At 34.8% G+C, this 25,038-nt stretch overlaps 1 protein-coding gene across 3 annotated transcripts in view; it reads left to right on the forward strand.

The window, feature by feature from the left end:
- The window catches only part of LOC111515225 (endothelin-converting enzyme 1), a 40,159-nt gene extending 15,818 nt beyond the window's left edge, over positions 1-24,341 (forward strand). For 2 of the 3 annotated variants that reach the window (XM_074181461.1, XM_074181460.1), the window contains 11 exons: positions 5,192-5,450; positions 6,460-6,694; positions 9,792-10,177; positions 11,241-11,337; positions 12,512-12,688; positions 13,290-13,449; positions 15,511-15,559; positions 15,639-15,706; positions 16,293-16,423; positions 20,783-20,947; positions 22,919-24,341. In XM_074181461.1, the coding sequence (XP_074037562.1) occupies positions 5,192-5,450; positions 6,460-6,694; positions 9,792-10,177; positions 11,241-11,337; positions 12,512-12,688; positions 13,290-13,449; positions 15,511-15,559; positions 15,639-15,706; positions 16,293-16,423; positions 20,783-20,947; positions 22,919-23,095 (1,904 nt within the window). In that variant the 3' untranslated portion in view covers positions 23,096-24,341. Of the gene's footprint in view, positions 1-5,191; positions 5,451-6,459; positions 6,695-9,791; positions 10,178-11,240; positions 11,338-12,511; positions 12,689-13,289; positions 13,450-15,510; positions 15,560-15,638; positions 15,707-16,292; positions 16,424-20,782; positions 20,948-22,918 lie in introns of those variants that run through there. The other variant, XM_074181462.1, reaches the window with a different exon arrangement.
- Positions 24,342-25,038: the final 697 nt, after the last annotated feature.

The raw sequence follows: 25,038 nt of genomic DNA on the forward strand, positions 1-25,038 counted from the left end.
TTCTTAGTCCAGCCGCTTCCTTGGCTGAAGAGTCGGCAATGAGATTACCTTGTATTAGTCACGAGGTGATCTACTATGTGGTAGATTGGGGTGGACCTTTCTGTTGATATCCAGCCACCGCCATAGATTGAGGTGAGCACTTCTGTCCAGCCTCGGGATTGGTTTTTGTTTGATCTGTTTTAGTTACATTCATGTGTGTTCCCAAGAGTAGCAAGGGAAGAGTTGGTCACCTCTAGCAAAGCCCCGCATTACCAGAGGAAGGCTAGTTACAATGAAGTTTTGCCCGGTTCCCCAAGGGGATCGTTCGAACCCGCATATCACCCTGCGGCAATTCAGCTGTCTGCACGATTCCTTACATCTTAGCTTGGGTAGGCTGGTACATGGTGGCATGTTTCGCAAAGGCTTTTGGGGGGTTTTAGTTCCCCTCACCATACTCATTTCTGTCACTGACCAGGAGTGTGGTGATTCCGTCCGAAAGGCCACATTGGCTTTCCGGACAGGGTCAACCCACGGGAAAGTCAACTGTTTCTCACAAAATGTATTGGAAACTCAGCTTTTGATGTAATTGGTAATATTCAGTACGATATTTTTTTTTAAATACCCATGTTCTGAAAACAGTTATGCTCCAAGACATTGATGAGGTATCTTTCAGGCAAAAATAAAGTCTTGAATATTATTAATGAAAAACAGACTTTTTCAGTACACAAAAATTTAGATTATTCTTAAATTCAGTAAGAAATAATTTTCGTGCATTAAAACAAAAACAAATCGTGACAGAAAGAGTGACAGAAAGAGAATGAATTTGTGCATTTTTTAATTACCTACAGATAACATTGTAAGAAGTATTTAATCATCCACAAAAAATATCTTTCTAAGAATATTTTTTATTGTTGAACGTTTATTGAACAGATCTCAAAGGGTTTTTTGCAATTTAGATACTTGTTTGCAAAAGTTCTGCAAGAGAATATTCAGGAACCTACTTACAGACCTACAGAGAAAAACTGTCTAGTTTCGATCTGAATTGTGAACATCCAAAATTTACTCCTTTCTTATAATTTGTGTTCGATGTTTGGGCTCCGATTTTAAAGCCATTTTCAAGAAAATTTTCTTCAATGTAAACTCTTGTGCACAGGAGTGCAGTATCAGATACAAGCTAAAAGTGGAAAAAAAGATCACAAACGACTACTCTCAAACATATGAATATTGAATTACTAGAAAATCATCATTTCCAATTCAGTTTGTACTTCAAACATTTGTATGGAATTGAAAAAGATATCATAAATGTTCACACAACGTAATATATGAAAGATCATATGAAGATATATGAAAGATTAAACTATTATTGAATGAATGAATTATTAACATTGAATTAACTCAATACCTTATAGATTCTAACCTAATAACTTCATTAGAATGTGCCCAGAATAAAAGACTTCTAATCAGTAGATTACCCAACAATTGATCTGCCATCCTTGAGATCAACGTTTTGAATTTCTATATAACATTTATTATTGAATGAATTATTATAGTTCCATGGAAAATTTGAATAAACCTTCAATCGATGACTAGCAGAGATTTGTTGATAATTTTGTGTTTGGAACCTTTGGGCGTCACAATATGAAATCTCATATTGAAGTGTGTTTTTTTTAATAGGTACGTTATATGTTTGGGAGTTCCGAGCTAAACGATTATTCTATTATTAATGTGAATATCTATTCAGATACCAGAATATTATTGAATTGAATAATTACATTCGAATATAAGACTTCTATCATATTCTAAAAGTGTAGTATTATTTTCGACGTGTGTTGTTTGGCCAAAATTCAGCAATATTGGAAGTAACTTCGCGGCCACAGGCTTTATGCCCAAAATTTTCTAAAACATTGCGTGGCATAAGCCATCTGATGTGTCGACATCCTCAGCAACTTCTTTTATAGTGATTCGACGATTCTCCATAACAATTTTCTTCACTTTCTCAACATTTTCATCGGTTGTTGATGTGCTGGGGCGTGCAGGGCGAGCTTCGTCATTCCCATCATCTTCTCGAGCTTCTGTGAAAAACTTGTACCACTTGTAAACATTTTTCTGACTCAGAGTACAATCACCGTACGCCAATATCAACATTTCAAGTGTTTTTGAGAACTGAATTCCATTTTTAAACTAAATTTGGTACACATTTGTGAACATATATTCGAGACGAGTGCACCAACATAAAAAAATCAAAAATCGCTAATGTCCAATGTCATACAAGCCTCTGTAATTAATGCGTTCAAATTTTTTCTTCGTCGTTTTCGGCATCGTATTAAGTATACAGTGTCATCCCCAAAGTATACACCATATGGGAAACTTGTTTATTAAGGTTTTTCGACAAAATGTTACTGGTGATAAAAGTTTGTGCATCCCCTAAAACTAAAAATGCACCAACGAAATACAGTAAAAAACACATTATATACGAGGAGCCATCAAATATTTGATTTTGAGATAAGAGTAAAGTACCCTTATTTTGAAAAATTTCGGGAAATGTTATTCAAAAAAGTTGTTCAGCTTAAAAAAATACATCTGTATTTGAAGTCATGGTCATCCAAGCAGAGTTTTATTTTTTACCCATTTTTTTGAATGGGGACTACGAAAAAAAAACATTTGCTAAAACAATAAATAGACAGCATCCTGTATACGAAGGTTTGTTTTAAAAGGCTGTAATATTACGAATTACACAACTATGATGTTAACCACGGTCAATTTTTTTGAAGAGTAAAATAATTTTCTAAGTTTTTAGTGCAAAGTTATTTCTATTTTTTGTTAATAATAATAATATCAATTTATTTTCATATGATGATTACATAGAAAACAAGTCATATAAAATGTGAAATGCAATATACAATACAATAAAAAGTTAATTACACAGTAAAAGGGTGAAAATTTGAAAGTTGAAAATGATGTATGTACATTACATAATAGGAGTATCTATCACTCATATAGAATATGCTAAAAGCTCCTCAACAGAGTAGGGAGAAATTTGATCACCATTAACCAGGAAGGGTTTTTTTTCAGCAATTAACTTGTGAAAAAATACAGGAAAATTGTGAAAAATGTCAAAAGGTAATATAACAACATACTACAATACAGATTGAAAAAATTTTTATAGATATTCTCATAAATACACATACATGTTTACATACATAAATACATATTAATTCGCATATACATGAAAAGCATATTGCCTACATATTCCATTTAAAATTCAAGTTTTTTAATTAAAATTCTTCTATGGTGTAGCAGTTTTTGCGGAGTAAGTGTTTTTTCAGGAGATTTTTGAAAATTGTTAGAGAAGCTGCATTATTTATGTGATCTGCCAGAGAATTATAGCATTTGCATCCAATATATTCAAAGTTTTTTTGATACCGAACGGTGATATGCCGGTGGGGTAAAATAAGGTTTTTTCTTCTGGTATCATGTTCATGGTATGTTCTGATACCATGAACATGCCAATAAGTGGCCTTATTTTTGAAAATGAAACAACACGCTTCGAGGATATATGTGCCCATAACAGTCAAAATATAAATTTTTTTGAAAATCTCTCTGCATGACTCTCTTCTACTCACTTTTGCAATTATTCTGATTGCATATTTTTGTAATAAGAACACCCATTGTACAGAGGAACTTGCTCCCCAGTTTAAAATTCCGTATCTCATATGAGAAAGGGAATGGGCAAAGTATAAAGGCAGAAGGATATTTTCACTGCAATGACTCGACATGAACTTGAGTGCATAACATCCTTTTCTAAGATTGCCGCAGACAATATCAATATGTGAAATCCATGAGAGCTTTGAATCAAAGGTAATTCCTAGCATTTTGATAGATTCAGAAGAAGACACGACGTTATGGGTATTCTCAAACAACAAAAGCTGGTGGTGTTCCCGACTATTTGAACAAAACATTAAGGCATTAGTCTTTGATTTATTAATTTTCAAATGGTTTTAGTCTGACCATGTTATAACCTTAGCATGGGTAGTCTCAGCCAATAATTTTAATGATACTAAATCTTCTTCTGTCGTCTGCATAACATGTTCTAATAATTTTATTGTGTTCGTTCACGTATGATATGAGGTTATTGGCAAATACTATGAATAGAAGGGGGCCTAATATTGATCCTTGAGGGACACCTTGTGTTGAGAGTTTGTGTTGCAGTCTGGCAACTGACAGATCTATCGTAAATTTCGTGAAGGTCGTCCAAAATCAGTTGTTGTTCCGAAAACCATTGATGCTGTGCGCGAACAGATATTGCAAGATTGTCATGTGACCTATCGTGAAATTGAGACAACCTTAGGCATTAGTGGGACCAGCATACATTCAATATTGCATAAACATTTGACTGTCAAAAAAATTTGTTCGCGTTGGATCCCACACAATTTGTCAATCGCTCAAAAATGGCTCGTGTCGATTGGTCGAAGGAAATGCTCAATGCGGTGCTTTGAAACACGTCTATGACATCGTGATAGGTGATGAATCGTGAATGTATGCGTACAAGATGAACCAAATCTAACAAAAGTTGTTCGCGCACGAAACACTTCCAAGCAAATGGTCGCCTGTTTTGTTCGGAAAAACTGGACATGTCGCAACCGTACCACTAGAACAGTCAATTCTGAGTGGTACACAACTATTTGTTAACCAGTTGTCCTCCAAGAAATCAGGAAAACCAATCGCCGAAGACGGATCTCTCTTCACCACGGCAATGCGAGCTCCCACACATCGGCTCAAACAACTGCATTTTTGAGCACCCAAAACATCGATTTGATGAGTCATCCGCTGTATAGTCCTGACTTGGCACCGAATGACTTCTTTTTATTCCAGCACGTACAAAACAGACTGAGAGGTCAACGTTTTTCGACACCTGAAGAAGCGGTTGCTGCATGTTGTGGAGATACTCCAATCAGAGTTACTTCGACAATTGGTTCAAACGCATGCAAAAGTGTATAGATCTTCATGGGGAATATTTGAAAAAACAGTAGTGATTTTCGATGATTAATATTTATTTTTGTTCTCTAATCCCGAAATATAAAAGGCAACCTTCTATTGCCTTTTAATGTAAATTTTGTTGACCCTGATATCTTGTTCAGTTCGAATGTTAAGACGGAGAAAACGTTTTACGTTCGCATTGTATAACACTTCAATATTTCTATGGATTTTTCAGGTTCTCTCGATGAACTAGGTCTCACATCTATGTACCAGTATCTGCAGAGGGCAAACTTGCCGATTGTTCCAAATTATTTAACAAAAACCGATGAGGATAAAGCAACTTTTACCTTTGACTGGATGAAGAGTGAAACACGCATCAAACAAATTTTTATGATGGATGTACTATTCGGAGCAATAGTGGATGCAAATATTTACAATGGTTCTGAGAATGTCATTTACGCTGGACAAATTTATCAAAAATGTCCTCTACCCAGGTAAATATTGTAAATGTAAAACGTATATTTGTTTTAATTAACAGTCATATTCAACTTCATTTGTGTTTGAGATGCCTCAAAGTTAATGAAAGGTTACAAATTCCCTTTTCCTGTTGTACATACATAAAAGACATCATTAACCTCACGCCATTGTTTTATCAAGCTACTGATATCTCGTTTGAAAAAATTAGTTTTTCACATCATTGAATTCAGAGAAACAAGACATTTTTGACAGGAAAAAGTTACACCAACTTTTCGAAATTACACATTTTCGAAAAATATGCTGTAACTTAGAACAATAATGAATGTTGATATACGTTTTTTACCATTAATTTGTCATAAAATTTGACCCTCAGACAAAGTCATCGGTTTTCATCTATCTAGTTTGAAAACAACAGTTTCCCTTCAAAAGTGTCCAATTTGGCCCCTTTGTACAACTATCCAGCATCCGTATACAAAATGGTTTCGTCTATGAGCATCTTCTTCATATTCTCCACATGGTCCCCTTTCTAAATGGTCCGTATATTTGTGTATTCCAAATTCCATACCGATAACTTGCATGTACTGTTCTACCACTTCTAAGGCCTGATGAAGATGGTTTTTCCCAGTGGCGGAAAGTTTGGGATCATCCACATAAAACAATTTGGTGACCTCATGCCTCCAGTTTCTAAATGCGTCAAAGTTATATCCTCGAATTTTTCTAAGCACAATCGATAATGGCAATAATAAATGCAGAAAAGGAGTACTCTGAATGCGTCACTTCTGTAAGTGACCCGCTCGGTGTCTACTGAAGTCTGAAAAATGTGTGAATATTCAATCTCAAATCATTCGTTGATGAAATTTCTTCCAATAAGATAAAAATATGATTTCAGAGTCTATTGTATAGCTAGAGAAGCCCGTTTAATGGATGTTCCAGAAGATAAATCAGTTAACTCTCCTCATTGCTTCCACCCAAAAATCCATTTACAATTCATTGTTGCTTCAATATACATTCTCAATTTTTTTCCAGTCCTCTGAGAAGAAGGAAGAAATCTGCCTACACGAATGTATTCAATATTGTTAAGAGAGATAATGATGATGACGAAACAGAAACCTTCAAACAATTAACTAGGAGTATTAACTCAAATATAATAAAATTCATTTTGAAAGAAATAGTCACCAATAATTCTATCGAAATGCCTAGTGATGATTTATTAAATGGCGCCGCTGACATAATTATGGATATTTCTGATGATATAGAAGAGGTACATATTTCATATCATTCTATATATGTATTTGTTATCAGTGTGAATAATCACCAGAGTATGAAACCAACCATCAGGTGTGATAAGGTCGGGTACCTGAAGTAACAAATGTTACCTAAATAATTAATACCAATACGACAATATCTAATTATCTTCTATAATATATCACGATTACCAACTGTTGAATGGTTCCTAATCAGTTAATGTAGTATTGGTATTGATTATTCAGGTAACATTTGTTATTTCAGGTACCATCTATTTAAGGTACCCGATCTTATCAGTCGTAACAAACAATAAACTCAGTAGTACTTACACAATAATTTTTTTCTTTATTCTATATTCAATATGAATTTATACAAAATAAATAGGTCATTAATCGAACAACTAATACCATCGTTGAATAGTGTGATCCCAGATTGGCTGCCTGTAGTTATTTAATTGAGCGATATACATTTTTTAAGCACAGTGTGTCCCACTATCAGGAAGCAAATGGTAAACATTTTGAACATTGATTGGAATGACCTAGAGGAATGCACTAGATTGAGTTTCAAATTAATGTTTTCTTTAAATTATTCTCCATTTCCATTTGAGTGATTCAAGACTATTTCCTTGAGTCTCGAAAGTAATACAATATAACGCATCATACAGTGCTAGTCAAAAGTCCCCTCCCCCCCTCGTATCTTTTGAACGGGTATACTTATAATAATGAAATTTGGAGTGTGGAAATAAACGGATGTAGGCTTCTTAACTGGTCATAACAGGTGACGCAATAGTCATAAATGACGTCACAAGGCCACTGTGACCAAAAATTTTAAATGGGACCCTATGGCAAGTGACAGCTCGTTTGAAAGGTATTGAAAATACCTATTCAGTCATACCAATTTTGTTTGGGTTTCGGCTGATTTTGATTGATAAATTGAAGAAATACGAAAATTATAGTTTCGCATTTAATTAATAAAGATTTAAGAACCAGTTCTTATAATAAGTGTTCAAAATGTGCTCCATCTACTTCCTGGCAGTAATGCATCCTATTGCTAAACTCTTGTCGTACTCGTCCCAGTGTGTCAGCGGAAATTGCCCTACATTCTTCAACAATTCGTTGTTTCAGAATGGCAATACTGTCAGGTGCTGTAGCGTAAACCTTAGATTTCAAGTACCCCCATAGAAAAAAATCTAATGGTGTAAGGTCCGGTGACCGAGCTGGCCATTCGATCGAACCTCGTCGTCCAATCCATCTACCACGATATTCTTCATCTAGGTAACGTCTTACTGCACCGTAATAGTGTGCAGGAGCACCATCTTGTTGAAACGTTATTTCCAAGTTGTCGAATTCATCTGGATTATCTTCTAGAATTTCAAGAATTAACGCCTCAATATCAGTTTGTAACATCTCCAGATACAATTCACCGGTTAAGTTAGCATTGCGAAAAAGAGGCCCAACTATGTGGTTTCCCAAAATACCTGCCCAAACATTTACTTTTTCTGGAAATTGAGTATGTTTTTCACGAAAGATGTGAGGATTTGTGTCACTCCAATACCTCACATCTTGAGTGTTAACATTTCCATTGAGAAAGAAAGTACTTTCGTCACTAAAACAAATTGTCTGTATGTAGCCTGGTTGTTGGTTCATTTTATCGGACATAGTTTCACAGAATTCTAGTCTTCGGTCGGGGTCATCATCTGAAAGTTGGTGCACCATTTTTAATTTGTATGGATGAAATTTGTTTTTAGCCAACACCCTATGTACTGTCCTTTGACTGACTTCACAGATAGACGCAACTTGGGCTGTGGAAGAAGTAGGGTTCACTACCATTTCTCCAAGTATGTCAATTTTTTTGTCATCACTAATTGTTGGTCGACCAGATCGTTTGGCATCTTGAACACTACCTGATGCTTCAAACTTCTGAAGAAGCTCCCTCAAATAAACCCTCGATATAGGGCGATCGGGGTACCTCTCATCAAACAGTCGTTCCGCTGCATGGAAATTGTTTCTACATTCACCAATTATTAAGATAGCTGCTACTTTGTCGGCTACAGTACGTACCATTTTGCCTATGTAAACACTTAAACGTCTCGTTAAACAATAGCTTAGGTAAATTTTCAAGGTATAAACACTTTTGACTAGTAGATAATTCAAACACGTCAACCTTTTTGACAATGAACCAGAGGCGTACTTTAAAATCTTTATTAATTAAATGCGAAACAATAATTTTCGTATTTCTTCAATTTATCAATCAAAATCAGCCGAAACCCAAACAAAATTGGTATGACTGAATAGGTATTTTCAATACCTTTCAAACGAGCTGTCACTTGCCATAGGGTCCCATTTAAAATTTTTGGTCACAGTGGCCTTGTGACGTCATTTATGACTATTGCGTCACCTTTTATGACCAGTTAAGAAGCCTACATCCGTTTATTTCCACCCTCCAAATTTCATTATTATACGTATACCCGTTCCAAAGATACGAGGGGGGGAGGGGACTTTTGACTAGCACTGTATAACGCAGTAACGTATCATGCTCGGTATCAATTGTAAAATTATTGCAAAAAGCATCAAGTTCAGTGTTCAAAGTTGATGTTACCGAGAAAGCGAATTGTCAAATTAAAATAAACAGTAAAGAGCAATAATAAGACATCAACCGAGTTTTGGTAAATTGTTTATCTACAATCTACAGAATATTATTCAATGATTCATAAAAAAATTGAAAAATAATGATTTCACAGATATAAGTTATAGTTTGATGAGAAAATTCAAAATCAAAGTACTTTATATATCCTCTCAGTTAAAATCGGTCTTTATATACCCTTTCGCATTTAGTTCGATTAAATCTATTCTAATTGAATGGAACTGGCCGATACTTGATGAAAATCCATATTCAAAAGAGTTTATTCTATGATTTTCACTATAAGGGTTTTACAAAAACCGCGATACGTGTTTCGCTATACAATAGCTTCTTCAAGCATAACTTGCTTGAAGAAGCTTGCTATTGATTAGTTATTCTAAATCTATTCTTTTGAAATGATAAAAATTTACTGTAACATATGTTATAGAGAAAATACTATTCATAATTCTGAACACTGAACTAACTTTCTTTAGTTAGTTGCCAATCATACCGATCCAGATGCCAAGGAAGATGACACTTTCGCAATAACTTTCGCCGATCTCCAAACTCAAACTGATCAACTTCTGCAAAATCCTGAGCCAGACGTCTGGCTAAAATATTTCAACTACCTCTTCAAAGGCACAGCTGTAACAATAAATCCCAAGAAAGATATGCTATACGTTACCGCAATGGATCTCCAATTCTTGAAGAGGATGCTACAGTATGTTCAGGGAACTGATGATATCAATTTGGAATTGTATATGTGGTGGGCTACAGTTTACGCAATGATTATCAATACATCTTCAGATGTTGTGGATTATATTTCAACACAATTGAACTATTTCTCCAGTGGGTCTTCCAGCAATGTTGCCAGATCCAGGTGAGTCGAAATTTATAAAAATGTTTTCTCCACCGGACTAAGACACGAGACAGGTTGAAAACGGGCATTTTGTGTAGAAAGCCTCCATGCCAGATACGGTCGAAAACTTTTGAAATATAAAGGAGTACAAGGACTGTTGTTCAGCTCGGAGATGCTTTTTCGACCAGTCTCAGGGCCTTCAGTTCGGTGGAGAGTGCCCTCCTGAAACATAATTTTTCGTCAGGTAGAACAATTTGGTCTTCAACTTCTAGTAATCCTGTTTGATCATCTTCGTTTCAGTCAGGATGGAACCACAGCATACTATGCTGTGATGGAACCTAGCTTCCTTACCCTTGTGGCTGGCGTTTGTCAGAGGGACAAATGGAAGAGACGTAATCCTTGTCCATTTACACGTTGCCGTAGGATATAGTTATGACGTGGAAAGTCCTGATTGGACGACAGTGTATATTTTTGGCGGAAAGCGTTCTGGTTGATTGGTGGGGTAATTGGGTGGTGTGATGTGTTACGGTCAACTAAAGGGATATACATTATATTTCTGCGATGTTGTTGGTGCATTGGCCTTGGTTTAGGATATTATGCTTTTACATGTAGCTGAGAGGTATTGTGCATCATCTCTCTTGCTTAGACTCAGTTCGGCAGTCTAAACAAGAGCCGATCTGTTTGCAGTTCTGAAGTCGATGTTATGACCTGTATCAAGTTGGTGTTTGCATAGGGCTGAGGTTGTGTTTCTCTAATCTGATTCGCCTATTTTTTTTTAGCCAAATACGAACACTGTCGACCAATCAGGATTTTCCATGCTACAAATACAACCTACGGCAACTTATAAATAAACAAGCATTGACATGGATTACTTCACTTTGGAGTTCAGCTACCAAGTAAAGCATGTGAATATGTCGTGTAGGATCTTGCCGAAACGTCGTGATAATGACAAAAACGAACGGATGTATACCTAGGATTACACTTCAGCATGTGATACACTATTTTCTCTTAACAGTTTGAGCAGCTCGAATGTGTCTTTCTTATTGTTTATGATACTGTATGTTCATAACATTGTTATTTTCAGGTCACTGGAATGCGCTTTGCTCACCGACAATTACCTGGGATATGCTGTTAGTTATGCTCTTGCCGATCGTTCGTTTCTGAATACAACAAAACCAAAGGTGAGATGTGTAATTTTGGGTGAATATCCATTTTAAAAATTTGTTATTTGGACCTGTGTATTTTTATCCACTGATCTTGAATCTGAAGTCTAAACTTGCTGCTCCGGTGTTAAAAAAACTTGTAAAGTGACACAATCATTTATGAAATTAAAGATATTTTAATAAAGAACTTTTTCGTAATTTAAAAATATAATAAGTTTGACAACATAATATTCATTCCTTGAATTTGTCTTTGCGTGTTATTGCCGACAAATAATAACAAAAACTCTCGTGAAGCGACATGAACATCATTTAGATGATTCCAAAAAAGGCTTGGGTTGGTGATATGGAACTTTTCTTGGTGAATGTTTTAAGGTCGGTTCAAAAAGATATTGACAGATTTGACATGTAGGTATGATTATGGAATAAAATAAGAGACAATAAGATGAAGTATTTATTGAAAACACTTAGACACTTTTCCCACACTAGAACAAAAATACTATACGTCTGGCGCGTTTCGCTAACCAATTCAGCATCATCAGATGACCAAACCTAAACCTCACAGCTATGTTACTGATTTATATACATCTGGACAAACCACCATCTTACATAATCAGGACAATTAAATTTATTCAAAGTATTAACTAATGTTGTTATTTTGTTATTGTCCCTAATAATAATTACTACCTAATATTTACCTGACCTCAATCGTTATTCACATGTCTCATTCCACATTTTTCGATATCCTAACTTCTGAAGGCATCCAAAAGCAAGTTGTCAAGTACCAATTTCAACAATTTCGGGTATTCCTCACTTATGTTCAGCTGTACTAGACTTCTCTGGTTTGTGAAACCAAATTTGTGAAATTATGTTCCTTGTAGCGAACTATTACAGTCCATTTAGTTTGACCAACGTATTTTTATGGCGATCCTCATTTTTTGCGTTTTTATATCTTTCATCTTGATTATTTTGATCTATTTTTTTATTTGATTTTCAGTTTATTTACATAACTTTCATTTCGATTTTGACGTCAGAGTACCCGTTTATCCGAAAGTAGATCGAAGTGCCAAGTTTTGATGTCAGATTTGTGATCAGCAGTTGTTAATACGCAAGTCTGATTATTTTTTACAACATATTCATGTAATTTAGAATAATGAGATATATGGAATTTGAAGAACAGTGTTGTTTTTTGTAGGTTGAAAGAATGGTGAATGAATTGAAAAATGCCTTTGTTGAACATGTCAATGGCATAAACTGGATGGACCGAGCTACAAAACAGGTGACTTTGGAAAAAAGTAAAGAAATGTTGACTTTTATTGGGTACCCAGAATGGCTTTTTGAAAATGGACAATTGGACAAATATTATGCTGATGTAAGTTCATTTCATAAATCAAGATATTAGCACTTACTTGAAGTTTAATATATTGTTGAATTTGTCCCCGTGGGTTGATCAATAATTGACTATACTGAATAATCAAACTCAACTTTATTTCACTTTGAATACAACAAACACTTCATCTAAACTTCAACTATTATTTGAATGTCTATCGCCTTATTAAATCACTTCGCGTACTGTACTGTAACGTCTACTTGACTGTATCAATATCCTCGTGGCTAACATTTGAATATCGTAATCGAATGCCGTAGACATTCCGCCGAAGTTCCGTTGAAACCGGTAGCATTATTCTTGCTGCTTCTAGAGTGGCGGGGAATCATCGTACATTCTCGCGCTCTTAGCTACGTCACGTTTGGTTTATGGTTACCAGTGGCGGCCGGCGTTATTTTCTTTCGGGCATGATTTACAACAATATGAAAAATGATACTCTGCATGGATTTTTGAAATTTCTGAAATATTCATTCAAATCTCATTTACTTTCTAGGCAATAATTCTTATAATTATAATTCAGTTTTCTTAACAATTCTCCTAAATACAATGCCATCCGTGGTAGTTTACAAACATGAAATTATTTCAGGTAGTGATAAAGGAAGATACGTTTATGGATAATATGATCAACACAATAATATCCCATAATTTAAAAAAGATGAATTCACTCAGGGAAACACACAAGAGAGATTGGTACAGTGAGCCCATCGAGGTTAATGCATTCAACTCTTTTTCGGATAACGCTATCAGTAAGTATTAAATTTTTTACTGGTTTTATTCTATTTCAATAATTTTCGGATTCCCATGTAATTTTCAGCTATTTGATTTGATTTGACTGGGTTAGTTTTGAAATGATAAGTTCATTTTGAAACAAATTGATAAAACATTGTTCAAACGAATTGAAACCGTTTTCGTAGTGGTCTGTTAAAAAAATGAGGTGAATTCTGTTAAAAAAATGAGGTGAATGTTCAAATTTCGCGGGCTACGTACATTTGATGAGCGACTTTCAATTTTTTTTATGTTGGTACACTCGTCTCGAACATATTTTCACAGTTTCAGAGCTCTTTAGCATGTTTAGATTGTTGGTGAGGGGCAAATAAGTTAAAAGTATTCTGTGTGTTCAGAGATTTTTTGCCATCGAAAATATGGATCAAAGAATTTGCAATGAATTGTATTTTGTTTAAAAAATAGAATAGAGTTCTCAAAAATACTTGAAATATTGATAGTGGCATATGGTAAGTGGTACTCTGAGTTAGAAAAATGTCTATAAGTGGTACAAGCTTTTCACAGAACTACGAGAAGATGTGAATGACGAAGCTCGCCCTGCACGCCCTAACACCGATGAAAATGTTTGAAAAATGAAGAAAATTGTTATGTAGAATCGTCGAATCGCTATTAGAGAAGTTGCTGAGGATGTCGGCATATATTATGGCTCATGCTATGCAAAGGGTCATAACTGGTGACGAATCATGGGTATATGGTTATGACATTGAAACCAAAGTCCAATCGTCCCAATAGAAGAGCCCAGGTGAACGCAGACCCAGAAATATGCCAAGTTCGATCAAATGTCACGGTTTTGCTCACTGTTTTCTCTGATTACCGCAGTGTAATGCATCAGGAATTTTTGCCAAATGGTCGTACGGTCAATAAGGAGTATTATTTTGAAGTTATGCACCGCTTGCGAAAAGCAATATGAAGAAAATATTATCTTTTGCATCACTTCAGCTGCTTACTCGTCTTTGCTTGTTCGTTCGTTTTTTGCCAAAAACAACATCGTATTGATGCCTCAGATCGTAAAAAAGATTTTCCCTCTTATGACTTGTATGTATGTATATAGTAGGGAGGGTGCGTGTATACCTATAGCACTTAGGCCACATGTGACCCATTGTACATCCTCCCGAGTAGTTGTCCTAGATTATCGTCCATCCTTTCCTTCTCAGGAAGGTGGACAGGTCACTAGGAAACATCTTCTTTATATCGGCAGGTGTTGGCCAAGGCCAAAGGCTTTTGGGGAGTTTCAGTTTCCCCCACTCTACTGACCAGGAGTCCGGATATCCCGTCCTTAAGGCCACTTATTGGCTTCCCGGACAGGGCCCCCCGTCCCCTGGCCGTTCCCCTATCCACCACCTGTGGGCGCGGCCTATAGGTAGCCCAACCCATAGGCCCCCCTATGACTTTTACCTGTTCCCAAGATTGAAGAGACCTATGAAAGGATGGCTTTTGCGACGATTGGCACGATTGGCACTAGTATATTATATCTGAAGAGGATTACTTTGAAGGGGATATAATGAAAATTGAATAGATAAATATATTTTTTGGGAAAAATTAAAATTTACCTCATTTTTCGAACAGATAGCACATGTCTTCCTGTTTACCAAACAAAAGTAGAGAAAGTCAAATTCATATAGATTGTCCCCCCTTTGAGATCGTGAGAGGGTATTTTCTTTATAAGTGTATTTAGGAAAAAAAATCAAGTGTCTGTAACTTCAGTAGGATACATTTACGGGAATACTTGTATGAATATTTTTCCATCATTTAATGGTTCACAATTTTTTGTAAATTTAGGTTGAAAAAAATTCATTTTCTGGATCACTTTGTGGATATAGTCATGATGTGACAACAAGAATAGGCATTTTTGTATGTACACAAATGAAGAAAAAACCCCTCTTGCGAACTCAATCGGTAGACACACCGTGTACAATGTTGGAATACATGTGCTTTGAGTTTTTGCAACTTATCCTTCAAATCAAACAAATGAAGCAAATGAAACGCTGAATCTACAGCTTTAAAGATGATATTTCACTTTTCAGATGTTCCAATGGCTATATTGACTTTTCCCATGTATAACCTGGGACTAGAGTAGGTATCAACAAATGTCTCACAAGTTTCTCGTATAGAGAATGATATAAAATACGGAATAATAGTTTGGTTATTTCAGGGTACTGAATTATGGTTCGATAGGAGCAATTTTAGGTCATGAATTAACCCATGGTTTCGACAATATTGGTGAGTGAGTGAAATTATTTGTCTTGTTAAAATGATATTAAAAATTGTTCTTTTGAAATGTCATCACAGGACAGCAAAAATACTCATGATGCAAACCTTTGAAGTTCCATTTCAATAAGTATCAAAATAAAATAATTAGCTATTTTTAAAATAACTTTCTATATTCTTACATTTGGTCCCGCAGAACATTATTTTATAACCTCATAGTATTTTTTCTGAGTTCTTATGAAACAATATTTCCTAAATAATGACAATATCATACATATCTAACACTTTTTCTAACATTTTTTTGAAGTTCGCATAAATAATAAAAAAGAGGTAACCTACTCTTCAACTCGGAATTATTTGTAAACTAGTGTTAAATGTACAATAAAAAAACACAAAAAAATACTTGCAGACAGTTGTGTATTTTAATCGAAATATTGCTCTTAATGGAACTTGATTGAATTTTCACCAAGCTCTCATCATTTGAGTATCCACCTTGATATATCATATTATTCCATTTTTTGATGTTTCCATCGAATTGATCTTGGATAGTATTTTGTTTACTTTGATAATAATACCTAATAAATTTCTACAAATTTAGGTAGGAAACATGATAAATATGGCAACTACGTACAATGGTGGAGTAACCAAACCATTGAAACCTTTGAAAACCTCACTGAATGTTTCATTAAACAATACGACAATTTCACAATTGACGGCGTTGAGGGTCATGTAAGTAGGACACTATAAATTTAAATTCTCTTGAAATGACAAAAACCTTTCTTATTGGTAGGTACATATTGAAAAATATTTGAAATTTGTTGTGGATAATGATTTTTTTTGAGAGACCAGAGATTCCAAACTGTGTTAAAAAATAAAAATATATTCATATTTATTTTCATTTTATATTATCATAAAACTTTAGGGAAAAAATAGAGCGAAATATCTGTTTTCTTAGTGTCAGAAAACACAATTTCAACATGATCCTTGTGTTCGCCATCTGACATGAGTTTTTTTTGCTTCTTCTGACGCAACTGACTCTTCCATTTCTTTCAAATCTCTGCAGCCTCGTGTCCCTAACATCTTTTTGTGACACCTACTTTAACAATCTGGATGATTGATGATATTATTATGGGCATGATATTTGTTGTCCATGGCTTGCTTTCAGTGATTCAATCATCGAACCAAAGCCAAACTGCAGATTCGAACTCTCTGAGCATGCGTTCAGCCATGTTTACATTGATAAAATTTCAATCCCAGTTCTTGGACAGCAGGAGAACAATTCTTGACAGTTCCAAATACTCCAGCAGGTTCAATTTATGACTTTCATTCTCTGTATGGAGTAGATAGTGTTAAAATCGTGATTGTTCTCCAAAAGGTGGCACGTATAGGTGAAATTATTTTTTTTATGTTCAGAAATTCTTGTTTTGAAATTTCTTGAAGTTTTTCCGATATAATAGGTATGATCCGCTTATTAGTTTGTAGACAACTGATCTGCTATCATTGTCTATGTGGGACTTTTTGTTCTTTACCCAAATAGTTAACAGTAGTTATGTTAATATTTTGTTTATTTACTAGTATTTTCATTTTATCTGATGTTTTTCAGTATATGTCTTGGAGGATCTTAGTATTACATTTGATGCGAGGGTATATTTGGTGTATGGTTTCTTTGAAAAGTTCTCTATTAAGGATGTGATGAATTACGTTCGGGTTGGATTTGTTATCCACTTCAATTTGTTTTATCAGATTCAATTCCTTATTAACATTCTTTGAGGATATTGATACGCCAAGAGTGTGGATCATTTTCTACCTGTTATCTCGTTTAACATCAAACAATTAAGTAAGGTATAGTTCAAGTAAACGATATAGTGCAAGATACCAGCCGGACCAGCGCGTTAGTGTTCGAGAACGATCTGGATTGCTTTGAACGGGATAAATACGCACGGCGCGGCGACATTGCGCTTAGTTTAAAACTAAACGCGTAATCAACGTCCAGCGGTTGGGTTAGTAGAGAACAACAAAAATAATATTATGGCAAACAGTTGTAAGAAGGTAAAGACATACCACTTTCATTCGGAATGGGAAGAACAATACTTTTTTACAGAAGTTAAAGATAAAAATGTGTGTTTGTTATGTAATACTTCGGTCTCCGTTGCTAAAAAAGGAAATATTGAGATACATCATAAAACTGTACATTCTAATTTTGAAAAATCATTCCCACTACATTCTGCCATCAGAAAGGAGAAACTGAAACAGTTAAAAAAGCAGTTAATTGGACAACAATCAATATTTTTAAGAACAGTCGACAAAAATAAGGCTGCAACTGAAGCATCGTACCGTGTGTCCCAGATAATTGCACAAAAAAAGAAACCTTATGAAGACGGGGAAATGATAAAACAGGCGTTTTTAGAAGCTGCTGATTCGTTATTTGCCCACTTTAGAAATAAAAACGAGATAGTTTCAGCTATAAAATCTATGCAACTTTCTGCTAATACAGTGATGAGACGTGTAGAAGTAATGAGCAATGATATTTTTTTACAGTTAAGAACTGACTTAGATAACTGTGTTTATTTTTCACTTCAACTGGATGAATCAACAGATGTCGTTGACACTGCCCAGACGGCCGTGTTCGTCAGGATGGTTTTTAGTGATTTTACGATTAAAGAAGATCTTTTGAAGTTCATTTCACTGAAAGGACACACTACTGAACATGAGTTGTTTTCTCATTTAAAAAATATTTCAATATCGAAAATGGTAGACTTGACAACCGATGGCGCTCCAGCTATGGTGGGTTGTGATAAGGGTCTGGTGGCGTTATGTCGTAAAGATGAAACTTTTCCGCAATTTCTCTGTTACCACTGCATTATCCATCAGCAAGAATTATGTGGAAATTTCATGAAACTAAACAGCGTTATGAAACTGGTAGTAAAAATTGTGAACAAGATTAGAGCTCAAGCGTTACAAAGAAGATATTCAGAACCTTGGCCGATGAAATTGACCGTCAATACGGGGACCTACTCCTTCACTCTGAAGTCCGATGGTTAAGTAGAGAACGGGTGCTGAAACGTTTTAATGATGTTCCTATCTGGCATAGTTCAATTTTTCAAACAACGCGATGAACCGATTCCGGAACTAGAAAATTCAATCTGGCTTAGAGATTTTGGTTTTTTCGTGGACATTACAGAGATATTAAACGAACTTAATTTGCAGCTTCAGGGGAGAGACAAAGAACTAGCGGAAATGATTTCTGATATAAAAGCATTTATCAAAAAGCTGGAGTTTTGGGAACAAAACCTAATTAACAGCGATGCCAAGCATTTTCCTATTCTTTCAGAAAAAATATCTCAAAATCCAATAGAACCTATGACAACAAATATCATGTAGACATTATTTCTACGCTGAAGAATAACTTCAAAAATCGTTTTAAGGATTTCAAAGAAATGGCTTTAGTAGCGCAGTTTGTTGTTTATGGAAATTGATATCCAACAGTTTGCAACTTGTGTTATGCAGAACTTTGGCGAAGACATCGCTGCAACAGAAATGGAAGTCATTGAGTTTCAAAATGATTTAGCCTTAAAATCGTTAGTCTCAAGTACTGAATGTATCTGGCCTATTGTGTAAGTAAAGACAAATATTCAGTTCTATGCCGTGTTGCCTTTAAAGTGAAAGCATTATTCATTTCAACCTATTTGTGTGAATCTTCTTTTTCCAATATGAAGTTTATCAAGAACAAATATCGCAATCGACTTACAGATGAACATTTGGATAATTGTATTCGAATGGCTGCATCAAATTATACTGCAAACATTGAAAAAATTATCGATGAGTCTGAGTGTCAGCCTTCTCATTGGACGTGCTTTTTTATTTTTCAATGTTTATGTTCATGATAGTGCGTTACTTTTTTGTTGTTATTATTAACTATTTTTAAATCATACGTGACATGCCGTTGTGGCTGGATAAAAGTTTGTGTTTATTTTTCAAACACCTTCGTTTGATAGGTAGGAATGTAGCTATGAACAAATACGTACTAGTAATTTTAGTTATTAGTTTATTATTAGTACCTATGTATTATGTATTACCAGTTAAATAGTAAAATAAATACATATAATGATAAATTAACTGTGGATTATTTCATTTACGTTGCGTTACGTGGCTTCCGTGTGGGTAGCTCGCTGTTTATTCCAAAATTAACAAAGTAGCTCAACACGTTGAAGAGGTTGGCGACCACTGGCATATACTTTTTTAAAGGTTTTTGTCTGTGAAACTGCAAGTAGTTCATTTTTCGTATAGTAATACTCAAAATACAAATTGTTATCCATTAAAAAACTTTATATTTCATCTTTCCTCGAATTTTTATTCGGTACTTTGATGAGCTGTCGCGAATGATAGGAAGCGTTGTCAAGAACTATTACACTATTCGCATCCAAATTTGGGATAAATGTGTTTTCGAACCATTCTTCGAAAATATTAGCTTCCATGCTTCCATGCATTATTTCAAAGAATTTGGAACTCATCCTTTACTTCCTCCCCAATGCACAATGATTAGTCGCGATGAATTGTTTGCAGGCATGTTAGGCATACACATTCTCGAACCATCAGTCCAGTGTCATTCCAAGTGCCATACCAAGTTTCGTCCAAATAGAAAATCTGCGTTGTTCTTGTCTATATTTAGTTATTTGTTCTAAGTATTTGTTACGCAATTCCACTATTCTTCTGCTTTCTATAACTGCGACCAAAACGACCGCCAATTGTATAGTCCACGTAGACTACTTCGCAGCCGGTTCATTTCTATGTATTGGTTTTTTTGGCCTTTGAGAGTGCCGCCAACTTTAAATGTGCACAATATCGTTTACTTCGACTAACTACTACGATGTAAGAATTTTAGTCCAATGTGTACTGATGATGAAGATGGAGTTTTAGCAAAACGCATCTAGATTTTTTTTTGTGAATATAGTTAAATTATTATCATGGATAGAATATTATATGATTTCATTATTATATCAACTGAATTTATCCAGTATATAATAGTTCTTTACTCAATATTCATCTCTTTGTATGCTCGAATAGAAAAAAGTATTTTTTGTGTTTAAGGTGAAAGGAAAAAACACGCTTGGTGAAAATTTAGCGGATAATGGTGGGCTCAATCAAGCATTTAGCGCGTACAAAAGCTATGTAGAAAAGTACGGAGAGGAACCTCAGTTGCCAGGATTCGAAAATTTCTCCAGCTATCAATTGTTTTTCATAGCTTATGGTAGTGTGAGTATGGATTCTTGAAAACCGTTCGAATGAAAATATTTCCATAATTTCGATCTTTTTGCTGGCTTAAATCTAGAGGATGTTTCTTTTTTTAACTATCCTTTGGAGGACTATATTGTTATTACTTTCAAGCAGTGCAAAAAGAACAAATTTGGCTATAAGGAACTAGTCTGATGAAAATTTCAATTGATTATTATTGATATTGAACATTCCACATGAAACATTCAGAAGGAGCTTTCTCCCGTAGTAAGGGTATGCATGTCGTTTCTTTTGGTGTCAACGGCATCGACTACAATGACAATTAGTTTTGTGTTCGGAGCAACCTGTTAATAACGCTCTAATAAAAAACTACGGAGCATCAGCAATTTTAATGTTATTAGAACAGTGAGACTGAATTTGTGAAGTCTCACTATGAATGTTGAAACAATTCAGTTATATAAAAATTTCCGATAGGGTGAAAACGTATCACCTTCTCAAATACCCTATCAATTTTTAAATAGTGGAGACGGAGGTGGGTATAAAGAAGGAAGAAAGGAGTAAATCAACTTGCGAATCGTTTATTGATGAGAATTATGGGAAAGAGAGCATCGGTCAAATATAACGACGGACAGTTACTATTTTGACCAATCTACAAAAGTTGATTTACTTAAAAAAGAAAATAAATTATATGAAAATGAAGAATTTTCTCACTACGATGATATCCTCATTTTCTTATTCAACTGAAAAATTTTATTTCCTCTAGTATGCATACCATCGTTGACAGTTCTAAAGTAGCTAAGGAAAGACTTCAAAATTCCAATTCAACACACTAAACTAATACAATTGGAACTTGGTAAAATTATGTTCAATTCCGCAAAATCCCGATGTTCTTTTCGTGTCTGGTTCAAAACCAAAAAAAAAAGATGAAACGTTTTCTTTTTGAAGGCCGGAAATGTCGAATGACATAAACTGACATGAAAGACAGATGAATCATTTTGAAAAAACGATATGTCACAAATAAACTTTGTGAATGTGGAAGTTTTATTTTATTGAATTGCCGATTTCAGCAGACTCGTTTTACTTCTTGGCATATACAAGGTCATATAACATTATAAAACGAAATGAAATGATTTTGTTATATTGTAAATAAACTATAAACTGTGTAAAATTTTATAGACGTTTCCTTTCTTCATTATGAAATCTACTGGGGGTTTGCTAAAAATTAAACCATTTCACAAGTATTTGAGGTAGTGATTTTGAAACCGTAACAAAAGTTAATCTGTTTTCAAAATGGATATTTCAACAAAGAAATGAGATGGGAAATCACAAAAAGTATAAGTTCATAATCGATATGAAAATTTTTGGTTCAACCTTTGAAAAGGTGAAGCGAAGATTAATAAATCAGCTGTATTTTCATTATTTTTTTTCACAGAATATATTGTGGCATAGAATTTACTATTTAAAGAAGAAATAGGTAAACAGGCTGACAGCTCATATTTATCGAATTTAACTGAGAGCATCAAGTGTGTTAAATTGGCAGAAGTGACAGTTTTTATAAAAGTAGAGGTAAAGTTACGCATGACTCATATATACATACATACTTCCCAGATAATAGATGTTAGAATCCCGATAGTTACAACAATAATGTTATATGCTCGTTGAAATGTGATCACTGCAATTCACACTCCTGTCAGCCATGTGATGTATCAGAATCAATCCACCTTCAAATAGATATATTCTTGTGAGAAAAATATCTAGTCAAAGGCGGATTCGAACTCGAGACCTTTCGGTCGCGAGCCAAACACACTATGACTCTGCCAATTAACCGCTATGTCCGTTATTTTTATCATATTCATGGTTTTTTATTTCCATTTTTACAATTTCTCTGACTGAAAAAAAAAGACGCCAATTCTATGAATTTTAGTAATGAATGAGATACTTTTTCAGAAAAATAAGAAAAACGTAATGAAAACTTTTATTTGCATATTACAGATATGGTGTGAAACGTCTACGATAGAGGATTTGAAGGATCAGATCGAATACGATGAACACTGTCCTAACTCTATTCGTGTACTTGGAACTCTACAGAATTCCGAAGAATTTTCTAAAACATTCCATTGTCCGGAGGGAAGCTTCATGAATCCAAAGAAGAAATGTAAAATATGGTGATTTTCCTACCAGTAGCTGTTATCTGTCAGAATGAAATTTCGTCTCGAAACAGTCTAGTCCAGAAGACACGATTCTAAAGGATTAAGTTTAGTTGTAAAAAAAACAAAAAATGTTTGGACATTTAGTGTTCAAACAATGCGACTATATCAATCTGGCAATAATTTTTCAAAAATCCTCCATAAATAATAGACATTATAACTTCAATCTGTTCATGGACTGATTAATACAAATATTCGTTTTATCCCACCATATTTTTGAATAACTTCATAACACTACTGGCTATAAATCAAATCATCTAAAAGAACAATTCGTTCAAGCCAGACTCAACTCTCTACACTGTAGGTTGATGGACTGACACCTATCACAAAACAACTACTCCCCTGGCTAATACTATGAAGGGCGTTGGATTATATCCGACAGGTGTCAGTGGAGGATTCTTCACTGAAATTATGCCTGCATATGCTGTTGGCAATACAACTGCCGCAATAAATTTTCAATTATTGGAACACACTTGCAGCACACCGGTTTCGGGCTGTTTGGCCACTCGTCAGTGCAAGGTAATCAACATAAAGTGGATGGTTTAGATGATATGATTTATGCGAGTATGCCCAATGACTATATGTGAAGTTTTTTCTTTATACGAGGAATTGGGCAAATTTCGGATATGCGGTTGGTTAGCTCGTTCACAGGCAGATGGAGCGATGACAAATATGTTGTTTGTTGTCCGCTTCAGCACAGTTCGAGGAATGATACTTCGAAGGAATTCGATTCTCAGTTATCGGAAATCATCGACTTCATGTTGATGATAGACACTACCTTGCACTGACGAGTGGCCAAACAGCCCGAAACCGGTCTGACAGTGTGTTCCAATAACTGAAAATCTATTGCGGCAATTGTATCGCCAACTGACACCTGTTGGATATAGTTCAACGCCCTTCGTGGTATTAGCCAGGGGAGTAGTTGTTTTCTGATAGGTGTCAATCCATTAATCTAGAGTGTAGGAAGTTGAGACTGGCCTGAAAAAATTGTTCCTTTAGATGATACAACTTTTTTGATTTTCTACAAATAAGAACTGTTTCGAGATTTGTTTTGTTTTTTGGATTCCAACAAATCCGTCCAAACTGACGTTTCTACAGTTTTCATTATTGAATTGTTCAGTATTTTCTACTATTCGTGTGTTGTTCAAATGTGTGATATCAAATAGCTTTAATGTTGTTGATACTTTCCTAATAAATTATTGAATTAACTATGTACTCATTCAATGTAAACTGCTCAGGATTCGATGAAGTCGACGAAGGCCGGGTTTTCGCCTTTGATAAGTGCCTGTTATGCCAATTCAGGTACAATAACAAAGACAGGAGAGGCAGCTCAGGTAATAATACCAAAACAGGTAGTCGAGCAAACACAGGTAGTGGCAGCAACGCAGGTAAAGGGAAACATCCAACTAGACTAATCAGTCTAGTTGAAAAAACCAGACATCACCAGAAGATGGCAAATGAGACTTTACCGAAACGTTGTGAAAATAATCCTTTTGGGGAGAAAATACACAGAACACGGAGCGAAACCCGAGAAAACAGCTCATGATATATATATATATATATATATATATATATATATATATATATATATATATATATATATATATATATATATATATATATATATATATATATATATATATATATATATATATATATATATATATATATATATATATATAAATAAATAGATAAGTACTCTTTGATCATTCCCATATTGATTTCAATTTAAGAGCCACCGGTATACAGCTGTTTCAGCCTATTGGGCATCGTCAGTACCGGGCAGGCGGTCCTCGATTGAAGACAAAATGAGAAAAAACCAAGAAAGTACTTGATAAAAATAGCTGCGTAAACGCAAGCGAAACATAAGTGGAACCACCTATTGGTGTGACACCCTTGACTTGG

Source organism: Leptinotarsa decemlineata, unplaced genomic scaffold (assembly GCF_025532065.1).
Source record: "Leptinotarsa decemlineata unplaced genomic scaffold, Ldec_3_MD MMD2_tig00026314_RagTag_RagTag, whole genome shotgun sequence".
NCBI lineage: Eukaryota > Metazoa > Arthropoda > Insecta > Coleoptera > Chrysomelidae > Leptinotarsa > Leptinotarsa decemlineata.